This window comes from Saccopteryx bilineata, chromosome 11 (genome assembly GCF_036850765.1).
Source record: "Saccopteryx bilineata isolate mSacBil1 chromosome 11, mSacBil1_pri_phased_curated, whole genome shotgun sequence".
Classification (NCBI taxonomy): Eukaryota; Metazoa; Chordata; class Mammalia; order Chiroptera; family Emballonuridae; genus Saccopteryx; species Saccopteryx bilineata.
In genome coordinates, this window is record NC_089500.1 from 51,190,302 (window position 1) to 51,206,248 (window position 15,947).

Below are 15,947 nucleotides of genomic sequence, written 5' to 3' on the forward strand. Positions count from 1 at the left end.
AAGCTGATAGTTCTTGAACAATTTTTCTAACAAGATTTAACTCCCTTAAAAATCAGTTTCAGATAAGTCTGAATTTAATTTTAAATGTAAGTTTACATAACTGCATCTTAATGTTTTCTTTTACATGTCCCATAATTTGTGAAGATCACACAAGAAACTGAAAATGACTTTGTGGTTTGTGTATAATTCAGATACCCGTTCATGTATTCTCTCTCTTCAATAAGAAAAAAAAATTAATTTTTAAATTATCTTCCTTGTTAATAAATGCCTCATCCAAACTTTCATATAAAAATAGTGTTCTTTTACATTAAATGCAATAATCTTTAAACTTAATTGCTATTTCTAAGCCTGTAGGTAGTGGCTTTGCAATGTTGTGGCAGTTTTCATAACCAGAGATTCTAAACTCTTTAGAGAGCCCATCAACTGTCCTACAGGCTTTATGGCAATGTCTGCGTGCACGCATCTATTCTGTAATATTTTACTGACAGAGGGACTGCCTGGTTGCCAGCAGCTCCTGGCCGTGCTCAGGCCAGCGAGTTAGTATCTGTGCAGATGCCACAAAGTTAAGTTCTGGGGATGGACAGGCAAGCGGGCCTCCCACTGGCAGTCCTCCTGCTGCCCTCCCCTTCAGGGAATGCCCCCATCAATGCTGCGGCTGCCGCTGCCATACTGGCTTCAGTCTGAGCCCAGGTCCGGGTCCCAGCCATTGCCCTGGGATGCCATGGTACCCCAGAGGACCCCTTTCACAACTCACATGCTCCACAGTTTTACAGGACTATACATTTCATTTATTTTACCAAATTAAATTAACTTACAAAATGAGTGTATCTCCAACTTACAAAAGCAAAAACACATTTTTTAAAAATCCTTTCCATATGTTACTTGGTGATAAATTATAATTCCTACAAATATATTATGAAAATATTATGAAAAATCTGCTATTTTGACATATGTGTGAAAACTTTTTAAACATCCAGTAGGTTGTGCCCTCTAGTTTAGATTCAGCCCGCTCTGATAAGCAGATCTGTAGTCTTATAGATGTTCCCGGTCTGGGGCCAAGCACAGTCTGTGACCATCAGTGAATAAGAACCTAATTGAAAATTCATTATTAAGGCTCACCATTTCTGTACCACTGGATCTCTGGTTGGAAATGCTTAATTTCAGGAGTGATAACTACACGGCAGCCTAGACTCAGCGTCTCACCCTCTCTCCCAAAAGACACATCAAACTTGTCATCAAAGTGGATCTCAAACTTGGACGCATAACCGTAAGGGGTCACGGCAACTGGGTACAACAAAAACAAATATCAGTAATTTATTTCTTCTCATCAAAGAGATACAAGCATTTTAATAAGCCCAGGCAGAGAGCAATCACAACAAACAGGGCTCAAATGATTTCTCTGGGCAAAAATGAAGTCTTATAGAAGGCACATAGCACATTCATGTCATGAGAAATGGAAATTCTGTGTTTGGAAATTCTTGCTTCGTTGGTCAGAAAAGTGTATTTATAATTAATAGAATATAAAGCTCAGGTTTAATGCCTTATTTAAAATGTAAATTAATACTGTATTTAGCTTAGACTTAAATAGTTAGATGCAATATACATATGCACTTTTTAATTTTAGATTTTGAGTCCTTCAAATTCTGTTGCTTGTAATCTTAGAACAAAGTCATATCAATTACTGAGTTTTTCAGTAAATTGTTTTAGTTTCTTTAATAATCTGAGTAAAATATATATTATAAGACATGCCAATGGAGAAAAGTAAAAAGTTTAAAATATTGCAACTTTAAAAATATTTTTCTTAGAAATATCTTATTTACAGATTGTTTAAATGCTTATGTCATAAACTCTACCAGGTTTTATTTCTTCTTTTCTTAAAGGAAAGGGCTTGAGAAAGTAACAACTATTTATTGATGGGTTATTATATGCCAGGCATGCTCCCCTTGGTATGCCATCTAACTTTGCAAAAACAGTCATGGCATAGATATAAGTTTGTTCTCTCCTTCAGGTGGGGATATAGAAGTTCACAAATACACAGCTAATGACAAAGTTTCAAAGGTATCATGTGTGAAATTAAAATTCGAGTCCATCACTGCCCAACTCTAAAACCTAGGCCCTTTCTCTCATGTTTCCTCTTTCTTCCAAAGACCTGTTCCTATTAATTTGAATAGGCAAGCTAACATTCACTGAGTTTAACTTGTGTCAAGTATTGCCCCAATTGTTTAATATCTATTAACTCAATAACCCTATCATAAAGTAGCATTATTATCTCTTCTTTATAGATGAGGAAACAGCCGCACAGGGAGATTAAATAACTGCTCACATTCACCCCACAGAGCCAGGATTGACACTGACAGGATGTGTCTCAGATTTGTGCTCTCAACCAATGCATGATGGGGTTTTCTTTTGTTTGTTTTGTTTTTTTTCTTTTTACCAGCAATTAAAAATTTTAACACTTATAATAAATTACACAAATCATCACACTTCAATACATAGTGTTCTGTTGGATTTGTGAGTTGCTAGGCAACCACTGACCAACAGGATAATAACTTCTCTTTGAAGCATGCCCCATCTGCTCCATTTCTATATGATGATGTCCCACTGAAATGGGACCTTGATCAGACCGTGGTCATTGGGAAACAGGGCTGTTTGCACAGCTGCCTGGGGAACAGGGTTAAGGGTTACAAGTAGGCCTGAGGTTTGGGGGTTGGCAAATCTGTGAGCTAAATTTAGATGGCTTCCTGTCTTGTAGCATCAAGAATGGTTTTAATTTTTTTTAATAGTTGAAAAAAATCAAAAGAAGATGATTTTGTGACATGTGAAAAGTGATAGGAAATACAAATATCAATGTTTATAAATAAGGTTTCATGGGAACACAGTCGTGCTCACTCATTTATCTACGGTCTGTGGCTGCTTTTGTGCTACACTGGCAAAGCTGAGTAGTTGTGACAGACTGTATGATCCACAGAGTCTCAAGTACTTACAATTTAGTACTTTACAGAAAATGTTTGCTGACCCCTGGTTTACAATACGGTTTAAAATTAGACCAGGTTACAAATCCTTACTCTGCCACTAAATGTGGTCTTGTCCTATGATTTAATTTCTCTAAATTGCTTTTTCATCTGTATAGTACATATAAAAAGCTATCTATTTCATAAGCTTTGAGAGAGCATTAAATGAATCAGTGCATATAAAAGTATATTTTAGTACAGGATATGGCACAACTAATCAATGCATATTAACAATTAGAACAGAATCAAGGGCATGAAGCTTTATCTATGATGTTTACCAGCATATTCCAAGCATCCAAACCAGTACCTAGCATATAGCAGATACTCTATAAATATTAGTTGAATAAATTTACGAGTCCTCTGTCTTCTATGTTGGGAAAAAAGGCACTCAATTCAGGGGCCAGTCAGAGGAGGCTTGGAAAGATTAAGTTAGAGAAGTCAAGCTGAGCAGGACTTTCTGCTTAATAGCGAAGAGGGAACTAGAAGAGGCATGGATGATGATGATATGGTAGTGACAATAAACAGGATACATTCAGAAAACTGTATGATGATCAAAAGGCTAGTCTTGGGGACACTGGGAGATAAGTCATAGTTTCAGGATTTCCACCCATTCTGTCTCTACATAAATCACCTGGCAGGAGAAGGACATGCTTTGGAATGTGTTCCTCCCTCACTCCTACTCGTCATCCCCCGACCCCGTGGTACTGATACCAATGATTATAATTTGGAATATTAAAATTAAGAGGTATTCCACCAAGTTGACAGAGTAGGTCATATAGACAACAAACTACCAATTAGGTGAACAACAGAGCCACGAGAAAGTATCTTCATCAATCACTTTCAAAACTACCATTTATTTTGTAGTGTTTGGAAGATAGGAAGTTAGGGTTTGGCTATTTTCAGTCTGATCATTGTAGGCATCTAATTATTTGAACTATCATAAGAGTTTGCATTGCTTCCCATGAAGAGAAGTTTTGATATAGATGAAATAGTTGAAATAGTTCACAAATTCACAAATTACCACTGATTGGAATGTTAAAAAAATAGCTTGTTATTTTTTAAAAAATAGCTTATTTTAAACAGCACTTTATAAATTAATATATTTATTTATTCATTCTTATTAAAGAGATACTCTGTGTCAGGTATGAGGTAAAGATAAAAGGTTCAGCCTTGCCTTCAAGAGGCTCATGGGCTGGGGGGAGGGGGGAGAGGGAGAGGGAAAGGGGGAGGGGGAGGGGCACAAAGAAAACTAGATAGAAGGTGACAGAGGACAATCTGACTTTGGGTGATGGGTATGCAACATAATTGAACAACAAGATTACCTGGACTTGTTATCTTTGAATATATGTATCCTGATTTATTGATGTCGCCCCATTAAAAAAATAAAATTATAAAGAGGCTCATGGGCCAGTGGGAGAGAAAAACACACAATAGTCAACAATACCCAGCGGGATATAGGTTCTTATGGAGGTGCTGTGGACTCACCAGGGATGCCCCACTCAGCCTGGGTGGGGACAGGGGTGGCAGTGGGGGCACACCTGAATTTCTCAAGGAGGTGGTGCGGTCTTGGATATTTAAAGATGAGTGAAGCTGCTCTGGTACTGTCCAGACTCGTATGTGTATATGTCTGTGTCTATGAGTGGCTAAATCACTCTGCCCTTTCCCATTGGAACAGAGAAAGTCAGAAAAGCATGTGCCTTTTTAAACCCATTACATTTCATCTTTTATAAAACTAGGAAGCACTTATGTTCAGAAAGCGGATAGTAACCAAAGAATATAAAGATATGAAACTAACCATAGATAGCTATTATATACATACATATACATACATATATTATATACTATACATTTATTTCAGTATTATAGAATAGCTTATTATGCTGTATTTTATTTTATTTTATTTTTTTCCCATTCTTTAAGGTCAGGTTTACTGAAGCATAATCTACACACAGTAAAATTCACCCTTTACAGTGTACAGTTCCATGAGTTTTTCTTCTTTTAATTTTTAAATTATAGTTGACATTCAGTATTATATTAGTTTATGGTGTGTGAGCATATTATGCTATAATTTAAATGGAGATAGCACTTAGCAAATATATTTTTAAACTTACAGCTGAGGGGCAAGGTGGAAGCCCCAGCATGGAAGCGAGTCTCATCAAACTCTCCCTTATATCCTAGAAAAGAAGCAAAAATGTATGTGAACAGCTTCTTGACTTATTATGTAGCAATGAGGATAAATTATTTTAAAAAATACATTTTGAATAAAACAAGTCCAGCAAACCTACTCTTTACCACAACCGAGGCATATGCTGAAAGTTCTCCTTTAACGTTCATCGCCGAGGCCCGGTACTGAGCGGTGTCTTCAAAATCACAGCTGAAAGAGTGGATAGAATTGAATGGCCATTACAGTGATACTCATCGCAATTACTAGCTGTTTCTTTGAGGATCTCTGTTATGACGGCACACTGCAAATTAGTGGCTAGCATGGGGTTCTAAGGAACTTCTTTTTTTCTTCTTTTCTTTTTTTTTTTTTTTTGTATTTTTCTGAAGCTGGAAACGGGGAGAGACAGTCAGACAGACTCCCGCATGCACCTGACAGGGATCCACCCGGCACGCCCACCATGGGCAACGCTCTGGGGCGTTACCCTGCTGCGACCAGAGCCACTCTAGCACCTAGGGCAGAGGCCAAGGAGCCATCCCCAGAGCCCAGGCCATCTTTGCTCCAATGGAGCCTCAGCTGCGGGAGGGGAAGAGAGAGACAGAGAGGAAAAAGGGGCGGTGGAGAAGCAAATGGGCGCTTCTCCTATGTGCCCTGGCCGGGAATCGGATCCAGGTCCCCCGCACGCCAGGCCGACGCTCTACCGCTGAGCCAACCGGCCAGGGCCTAGGAACTTCTGATGAAACTGCTCTCTCTGCTATGGCTCCCTATGGAATTTTATGTAGTCCAAGAGATTTTTAGCAGGTTCAAGCCAGCAGTACAGAATGGGAGAAGATCCTTTGTGTGACCCTAGCCAGGGTTCACTTACAATGTCCAAAAAATGTCAACAACATGCTAAGCATGAACAGCATTATGATAAACTGGGAGTGTTTCAGTTTAGGGGTGACAGGGCAACAGAGAGAAAAAGAAATAACCTCTTCTTTCAGGCTTCCACAGTCTCTCTAAGCCACAAACCAGATCCAGATCTATCTAACGTGTGGTTCTGGATTCTAACCTCAAAGTACAAACAAATTATTTATCCTTAAATTCTACTAAGATTAAGGTCACACCTGGAGATTTGGCCCACAGTATGCTGCAAGAACTGCCATTTGGAAGTCCCTCTGAATTATGATACAGAAACTGGGATGTTTTAAACAATGCAGTTTGGTAGACAATGATCTCACAAAGAGATGAACAGGCTAAGATTATAAAGCAGGTTGTTTTGCATCTAATTACTACCTGTGTCTGTGTTATTCATTGTCCCTCTAAGTTGAGTTCCATGTGTATAAATTTATTTCTTGTTGAGATATTATAGACATCAATAGAACCCCAGGAAGGTCAGTCCAGTTATCTTTCTCATAACTATTTAGTTATCAAGTAACCATGCAGCTCACTGTTGTCTCAGCAGAACTGACATGACTTGAGGTCAGGGTCAGCATTTGGTGAATGTCACCGTGTGCCAGGGTTCTATTTGAAGCCCGGCATCACATGTGTCAACTGCTCTTATCTGAAGAGAAGGCTCTAAATCTCTTGAGACCAGAATGAGGCAAATTTTATTTTGACATCTCAGCATGTCAGGGTTTTATGTGAACTGAAAATGGTGGAAGCTTGTTTAACTTTATATCCACATAACTAGGCTTGGACTTCAAAACCATGTGAGGAGACATGATAAACTTTTGAGGACTTAGAAATTTTCATCTGACTTCTGCTTTCAAATTTTGTTTTGGACTTCGCTTAAAAAAAAAAAAAACCCTAATGCCTGCCATGCCTCCACCTACAGGTTGGTAGTGTGGGTGCCTCCTTTCCCACAGTTCCTGGTGAGCGAAGGAAAGAGCAATTTCTCCTGGTCTGGCTTACACTCATTACTATCCACTCCAACCTCCATAGCCTTGACTGACTAAAGGCAAGAGAATATGATGATGATGAGGTTGATTTGGAACCTCATCTGAAAAAATAATTGAATATAAATGTCTATTTACGTAATTTATTTTCTTACTGATACTTTAGAAAAACTCTCCAGTAAAAAGATAAATAAAAAGATATAAATTATTTTTCTCATCATCTTTGCCTATTCAAACATCAGATCACTTCATTTATTTATTTTAGAGAGAGAGAGAAAGGGAGAAAGAAGCATTGATTTGTTGTTCTACTTATTTTTGTGTGTGTGTGACAAAGACAGAGAGAGACACACAGAGAGAGAGACAAATAGGGACAGACAGACAGGAAGGGAGAGAGAGAGATGAAAAGTATCAATTCTTTGTTGCAGCTCCTTTGTCTCCTTAGTTGTTCATTGATTGCTTTCTCATATGTGCCTTGACTGGGGAGCAAGTGACCCTTTGTTCAAGCCAGCAACCTTGGGCTTCAAGCCAGCAACCTTTGGGCTCAAGCCAGCAACCATGGGGTCATGTTTGTGATCCCACACTCAAGCCAGTGACCCCGCGCTCAAGCTGGCGAGCCAGTACTCAAGCTAGTGAGCCTGTGCTCAAGCTGGCGACCTTTGCGGTTTCAAACTTGGGTCCTCTGCATCCCGGTCTGATGCTCTGTCTACTGCGCCACCACCTGGTCAGGCTGTTCTACTTATTTATGCATTCATTGGTTGATTCTTGTATGTGCCCTGACTGGGGATTGAACCTGCAACCTTTGTGTATTGGGATGATGCTCTAACCAGCTGAGTTACCCAGCCAGGGCCATGCAGAAGATCACTTTAGTAGGTAAAATGGACTTAGTAATAATGAATCATATACATCACTCTTAGCTGGGTACCTAGAGAAGCAATACATGTGCAGTATCACACTGTGATCATTCTGCACTGGGAACAAGGAAGGAGAGCATCTGTTAAATGGAGCAGTGACAGCCCTCCCTGAGTGATTATAAGACAACACACAGACCCTCTTACTTGTTGATTTCCAGCGTGTGCATTCCATATCGACTTTCGATAATATACTTTCCAGGGTTTGCATGGACATTTATTGGCACCTGGTTTTTATACCTATGAGACAATGGAAACAAGGAGAAGTGAGTTGAAATGTAAATAGCTTCCTGATTAAAAGCACACACATACGTACACGCACACACACTTCTCTTTCTTGAAGAAATACGTGTAAGCATGACACTGAGGTCAGCAGCAGCATCTATTCAATAAATTCAAATCTACACTAGATTAAATAAGATACACAGTTAATACAATAAAACTTCTCAATGTACTTACTCTCCTGTCCTTCATCATAAAAATTACATTTAAGAAGTTGACCATTCATAAGAATGTGGTTGAATCTTGCATATATAATGGTGAGTGGAAGAGCCAGACACAAAAACGTACACAGTACAATGATTACTTTTATATAAAGTATAAAACCAGATAAAACCAATTCATGCTGCTAGAAGTTAGGAAAGTGATTTCCCCCTGGGATGGGGTATAGAGGGGTTGGTAGGGGGAACATGGAGGAGGCATCTTGAGTGCTGATAATGGTTTCTTGGTCTGAGTGCTTGTTACATGGGTGTGTGCAGTCTACAGAAATTCATCAAAGCTCTACATTCGTATATATTACAATACGCATTTTTTTGTGTGTATATTATACTTCAATAAAAGGTCTAAAGAAAAACAACCATTGTTGACATGACAGAGGGGAAGTTGTGCATAGGAGATTTTATTGTTGGCTGTCTAAGTAGATTGAAAGAAAAACATTCTTCCTACTAACATTTTTGCATGTTGTTAAAAAAAAAACAATGGCATTGTATTGAAAGCTCATTATATTTAAGTGTTTTATTTTGTTATAAGCAAGCATGGCCTTTGGCTTGGAAGAACTTAAAATATTAATCATAAAAAAATCTTTTGACAAATAATAGCTGAAGGAGTCCCTTTCCCTGGCTGTCCCCTTCCTAGTTAAGCCTCTCAGGCCTCAGAGAGTGAGGCTAACTTGAGGAGCCTCTTCCTGAAACAGTGTCTCCTAAGTCTGGAAGTGGCACCTTGATTTTTTTACTATGACCTGGTCTCAATAGCCCGTGGTTATGGTGTCAAACAAGCTTCTCCTGCTTAAGCCATTTGCTGTCCCCAAAAGGACCTAGATTTTACTTGTTTCCCTTTCAGACACCACACTTTATGTACACAGATAACAAAAATAACACCAACAACCACAACTGACACAGAGCATTTACTATAAGCCAGGCAAGGTCCTAAGTGCTTTATGAATTGGTTGGTAAATTCAACCTTCACAACAATCACACGAGGCAGAATTATTTTTAACATCATTTTCCAGATGAAGAAACCAGGATGCGAAGAGGTTAAGCAACTTGTCCCAGTTCACACAACTAGGAAGAGTAGAGCTGGGATTTGAACCCAGGCAGTCTGATTCCTGACAGCATGTGATGCTTCCACTTTCCAGTTGTTCTCTATTCAATTGCATTTTATTTTTTCAGACTTCTGGAAATGGTTATAAGAAAGTTTAGAATCAGGAAGAATGGTGGAAAGGGAGAGAAAGAAAGAAAATAATAGTTCTCAGTTTCTTCCTCTTCCCAACTTTCACACACACATGTGTGCACACAGGCTCTATGTCCCTGAAACACATATCTGTGTTCTATACTTTTAAAAATGTATCATTCTTCTTTTCCATTTAGAAAAATCCCACATCATTCTCCAGGGTTCATATCAAGTGCTGGTTTTTCAATAAACTTTTCCTTCAAATCCCACACAATATTAATTTTCCTTGACACTCTGCACTAGTGTTACTTGGATCAAATTGTAAGATGTAACATTTATTAAATTATGACTGATCATGTGTCACTTCTACTAAGCTTCCAGTGCCTTCATGATGGCACTGGGGATTGTGTCTGATCCATGTTTACTTCTAGCCCCACTCTCAAGAAAATATGTGTCATAGGCACATATTAGACATCTGTTTGTTAAATTGGATTGAACAGAATTATTGTGTAATGCAATAGATTAATTATAGTTTCATAATTTGGAGCCAAAGAAACAGAGTTCTGACAAATACATACTTCGCGATATGGATAATTTTAAATAAGTGCATATGAAAACAGTAAGTTGAGGCTCTTTGTGTCTCTGTTCCCTCAGATCTACAATGAGAGGGCTGGACTGGCTCAAGAATTGCAATTGTGTGTCTGATGTCAGATGAGTACTAGATTTACCTGGGTGATCACTTCATAAGTTATATAAGCATCTAATCACTGGGTTATACACCTGAAACTAATATTGTATGTCAACAGTAACTAAAAAATTAAAACCTTTTTTTTTTTTAAGTGGGGGAAAGAGAACTGCAGCTGTGTGGCTGTCATCGTGGCAGAACCTCTCTGACCCACAGATCGCACTGCCAGCTGTTTCCCGCAGCCCAGAAGCGGCCTCGGACAGCTGTCTCACCACCCGGCCAAGGCAGACAGGACTCTGATCAGGGATGGCCTGCTGGTGGCTGCTAATTCCGAACATTTCTCGTTTTGACGAACGACGGGTTAGAACCTGTTAACTGACATGTTCTTCTGATTGAATTGGTTTAGGTAAGTTCACACTTGACTCAGAAGATCCCTTTTGCTCAGTTTTTTCATGTGCTGGGGCAGAGAAATATGACACCAACGGCTGTGGCATGTGCTACTTAACCCAACAACTGAGTGACACACTCAGTTTGGCTTCTGACCAAAAATGCTGCTCATACCTTCATAAAGTTTGAGTTCAAACAGCCTTTGGCAGCTCGCAGGGATCCTTCACCTTCCTTGCTCTCCCGTCCTCCCTGACTTAACACCTTAATGCAGTGGTTCTCAAACTTTTGGAAGCTTTTGTGGTAATTAAATGAAATAAATATGACAAAATTAAAATTATTCTGACATTAAAAAACATTTGTATGTTCATTTTTTGAGTCATGCTTTTTAGAATTCGAAAAAAAAGGGATTAAAAATTTAAAAATGACAAAAAAGTTATATTTTTATATATATAGATACATTCTTAGTAAGATTTAGTAAATTTGGCAGGTTCCGGCATAAATGTGTTAAGTTTTTTCATTCTTGTGTTTATGAGAAACATAAGCCTGATGTGTCCTAGAGATTTCTTCAATGTTTGGACATATATTTAAAAGGCAAACTCTCATTTCCTTGTCAATACATTGAAGAATTCCTCTCTTTTTACTCTTAATTCTGTTGAGTGCAGAAAACCCCTTCCATACATATCATCTTAACTTTACACCAAAGGATAGAAGAAACTTGCCTCCAGTCTTTCCGGGGAACATAGTGGGTAGTGTAAACAATCCAGCATCACAGTTTAACAGTCTTTTGCAACCTAATCAGGCAAGTGAGGTGGGGGGGTTGGGCAGACTGTTAGCTTCTAGCCAATTCCCCACACCCCTGTCCCCCAACAATCTAAACTCCAAAAACCCTGTTGGTTTTTTGGTCCCCAACAGGCACATATTTCTCTGGAATACCATAGGGTGCACCCGGAAATCTTCTAGGGAGCACCAGTGCGCCCTGGCGCACACTGTAAGAACCACTGCCTTAATGACTTTCTAATGTGATCTCTTGGCACAGGAAATTGGTTTAAAATACACACATGCACTCACACAAGCGCACACACACCACTTTGAGGATCTTCTAGTTTTTTCTCTGGTACTGCAGACGTTAGTAAGTAAGAAACGCCTGTTTTAGGGCAGTGGACAAGGATTAAATTAAGAAGCAATTCAATTCTATTCTCCAAGGCATTCACTGAGGCATTCCGGTTCCGGTTCACTTGAGATCGGCTGTCTTAGTGTTAAGTCAGAAAAGAAAGGAAGGATGTTTGACCTGCTCTCTATATGCTTCACAGCTTGTTATTTCAGGAAAGTGAAATTCCAAACTGGCCAGTCATAAGCTAATTTTGGAGAGCATTCTATACCCTGGGATTATTTGTCAAGAGGTTTCTGAAATTCTTGTGACTGTTCAGATGTACTCCATTTTCCTTATCATTTTTATGTAGAGTCTACAAAGAGTTAATGAGCTTCCATTTTACTATAACTTTTATAGAATAATGTTCTTAGTTTATGTGTGTAAAATACACACTCAGTTTCCCTAAACAAATGTCTGTTTAGATATTGGACTGACTCGACTAACAAGGATAACAATGAGAGCTTTTTGGTGGTGTCAAGCATGGTCAAGTAAAAAGGCTTCATTCTATTTTTTTCTCCAAGCAGATAATGCATGCCGAAATGATATTTATCACGTTGAATCCCACTACAAACGTGATTGCTGCTTAGAACCCAGCCTTATGTTTTGAATAAATAGTTATTAGCCATTTTAAATACCGATTAGCTGAGGGAGACCTATCTCATTTACCTCGGAGCCAATGAAGCTGAAGTTGTCGGGTCTCTCACTAGCTCGGGTCTCCGCAGGCCATATGCCTAATTTATATTACTAACTTTGCATTTTTTGTAAAGAGTAACCACAAATTATATAAGCTTCATGCCCCACAAAATCTGGATCTGTGTTTGTTTCTAAATCACTCCTTTTCCAACCAACAAAACATAATGTAAGGAGTTTCATCTTCGACATAGTTTGAGCTCTGCCTTTGTGAAACCATACAACTCTAGCTTAATAAATAATACTATTAGTATATATAAGCATGTTCATATTCTAGGTGCTGTGTATTTAGTAGGATAACTGCTTGAAAAATTAACATTTATCTCTCAGGTATTCTTTGTACCCTTTTAAAAATCATCTTTAACTTTTAAAAAGCAGGGAAATAGAAATAAGATGCTGTGTAATAAATATATGTATATGTACCTAAATAATTCACTTATTAATAGTACATTTGAATTGTATGAAAGAAGGGGAGCTTTTTACTGACCAAATAATATTTCTTGGAGCTGAAGTTTGTTATTCTTTATGCATTTCTATTGGAAAGTTTGGATATTTTTTTTTATGTGGGAAGTAACCAGTTTTTGAAGAAAAAATGTTCCTTTAATAGGCAAAATTGTGCAACTCTCACACAGAAAGCTAAGACAAAGATAGGTTGGTTCTTAGCTTACTATAGTATACTTTTTATTTTAAAGCTTGTAAAATTTTTATTTTTTAAAGCTTCATTTGCATTTAAATGTGTTTGGATATTTCTCATCTTCATTTGCTATAAATTATTTGCCTTGATAATATATATAGTTGACTCGGGTTTTCATTCTTTGGTTTCCACACTCAAGAACCTTGAAAAGAGTTTACATACAAGAAAAATTTTAAGTAAATCCAATATAATCAGAGGCAGGTTGATAACATAGGTGAATTTCTAAAAACTCATCACCTACTCCTTAAGAATAACCATAGACAGGTTAACACTGGGTCTATCCTGTCAGCTACCTCCATTCATGCTAGACAGCTGTCTGACCAACATTAGAAATAATGAGAAAAAAAAGCGAAGGAGGCAGGGCCTTGTTTGTGGGTGACAATACCAGTCACTGTAGTGTTTGTACTGCAATACAGGGTGCATTTACCTCCACTTCTGAGGATAAGAGAACAGCATATTAAATACTCATGGCAGAGGATAAAGTAGAATACACCTTTTTGAGTTGGCTCAATCATTTTCATACTTCTGTTCTCCATGGCAGACATTCATGATGTATGACAGGAAAATTCTGAGTTTAGGGATCAAAAAATCATTGACTATTGCAATAGTATATATAATGAAAGGAGAAAGGGGTACTTATTCTTTATGGAAAGAAAATTTTCTCAGGCCCTATGTTGAGTAATATTTCCCATAAAATCCCCACATTTTGGGGGGAGCTTTAGAAAACACACTGAGACCTCAGCTCTCATGAGAAGTAAAGTTGGAGCCCTTGGACTTTAATTATTTTTAAAGAGGCCGTATTGTACCTTCTAAAAAAATAATACCTATATTTAATGAGAACAAATTTTTTATGGTCCACAGCTGTCACAGACATATTTTCTTTGTATGTTAATATGTTGATAAATTTTATTTTATTTTTTTTTGTATTTTTCTGAAGTGAGAAGTGGGGAGGCAGAGAGAAAGACTCTCGCATACACCCAACTGGGATCCACCAGGCAAGCTCACTAGGGGGCGATGCTCTGTCCATCTGGGGCATTGCTCTGTTGCAACCAGAGCCATTCTAGCACTTGAGGTGGAGGCCATGGAGCCATCCTCAGTGCCCAGGCCATCTTTGCTCCAATGGAGCCTTAGCTGTAGGAGGGGAAGAGAGAGATAGAGAGAAAGTAGAGGGGGAAGGGTAGAGAAGCAGATGGGCGCTTCTCCTGTGTGCTCAAGCCAGGAATCGAACCCAGAACATCCATATGCTGGGCTGACACTTTACCACTGAGCCAACCGGCGAGGGTCTGTGGATGAAATTTTAACACTTTATATAAGATAAAGACCATCTGTATAATATGATAATAAAATATAATACTATATAATAATATATGCAAAACTGTTTTTCCTATACATAAAATATTAATCCCAGAGTCCTTCCTTCACTATTTAAAAAATCTATACCAATTTGTAAATGCTTTCATTGACTCTTGCATATTTATAATGCTGAGTGTTTTCACTAGAGGGAAAATTAACTGTGTATAATTGATTCTATGAGTAGTTTTCATAAGGATAGCATACCATGTGACACGAGGTTCTGGCCAGCCAGATACAGAACAGTGTAATTTTACATTTTCTTTCTCCCAAACGGTGTGGGAACGAAGTTTAATGACAAATTCAGGAGCATGAAGAAGGTGATCTTCATTCAGCTTTCTATGAAATGCCTCAGTTTCTTCTAACTGAAACAAAAAATAAAAATATTATAAAATCAAAGTAACTTGTACTAGCAAAACAACAAGCGGAAACCAAAATGATCATTTTTCTATTTGGAGCCTGAGAATCAAATGCATATTCCTTGCTCTTTTTTAAAACAAATACACCATTTAATTTTTAACATTTTAAGCCTGAAGGACATATTTTACTTCCCTAAGGTGGACTTAAGGTTTTTAGAACCTTAGTTTACATAGAACCTAAAATTTCATGGAGTTTAAAACTATTATGTTTGTCTTTCTCTGACATATATTTTGATGTCTTCCTCTTTGTTTCTTCAGTTTTGTATCTCTGCAAGATCACACATTTCTTCATTTGAAACAAATCAATCTCTGCTCACACACACATGCATGTACACACACGTTACATGCATACCTACTTTTGTAAGTTATATTAAATTTTCTTTTCTTACCGTTTTTCTAAGTGACAGGTGTTCTGCCTTTTCTCGAACTGCTACTTTCCTTGACTTCTTCTCAAAGACTTCCTCTTGGTGAAGAGAGGATGTAGACTGTTTTAATACTTTAGACTGTTTGGATGTTGTGATTCCTTCTTCACTAGCAAGAAGATTCTTCTGAGCTATATAAGCAGCAGCTTCTTTAATCCTTTCTTCTTCTGTGTCTGTAATTCCACTGACATGCACTTGTCTAGAATATAATAATTACAAAATATAGATATTGTGGATGGCAGTAATAAGACTGCCTAATTTTACTAAGTTCAAAGTACTAGACCTCAGATATTATGCACCGTGCCCAAAGGAAACCTGATAGAAAAACCTGGTAAATCAGGAACTAACTCTTCATAGTGGAAGTGATCATCACCTTAATAAATAATGATAGCAAACGTAATAATACCCATGATGGTCCTGCAGCTTTGCCAAGTGCTTCTTATGTACATTATCTCATTTTACTGCCATAACATCTTTATGAGGCAAACTTTATTATTTCAATTTTAGACATATGATGACAAGGCT

The 15,947-nt window shown here is 38.0% G+C and overlaps 1 protein-coding gene across 2 annotated transcripts in view; it reads right to left on the reverse strand.

Annotated features, from left to right (window-relative positions):
- Positions 1-15,947, reverse strand: part of MYOM1 (myomesin 1) — a 164,033-nt gene that overhangs the window by 107,482 nt on the left and 40,604 nt on the right. For both annotated transcript variants that reach the window (XM_066246490.1, XM_066246491.1), the window contains exons 4-9: positions 15,390-15,621; positions 14,789-14,946; positions 8,105-8,197; positions 5,297-5,385; positions 5,123-5,185; positions 1,120-1,284 (exon numbers count right to left, since the gene is read on the reverse strand). In XM_066246490.1, the coding sequence (XP_066102587.1) occupies positions 1,120-1,284; positions 5,123-5,185; positions 5,297-5,385; positions 8,105-8,197; positions 14,789-14,946; positions 15,390-15,621 (800 nt within the window). The remainder of the gene's footprint in view (positions 1-1,119; positions 1,285-5,122; positions 5,186-5,296; positions 5,386-8,104; positions 8,198-14,788; positions 14,947-15,389; positions 15,622-15,947) is intronic.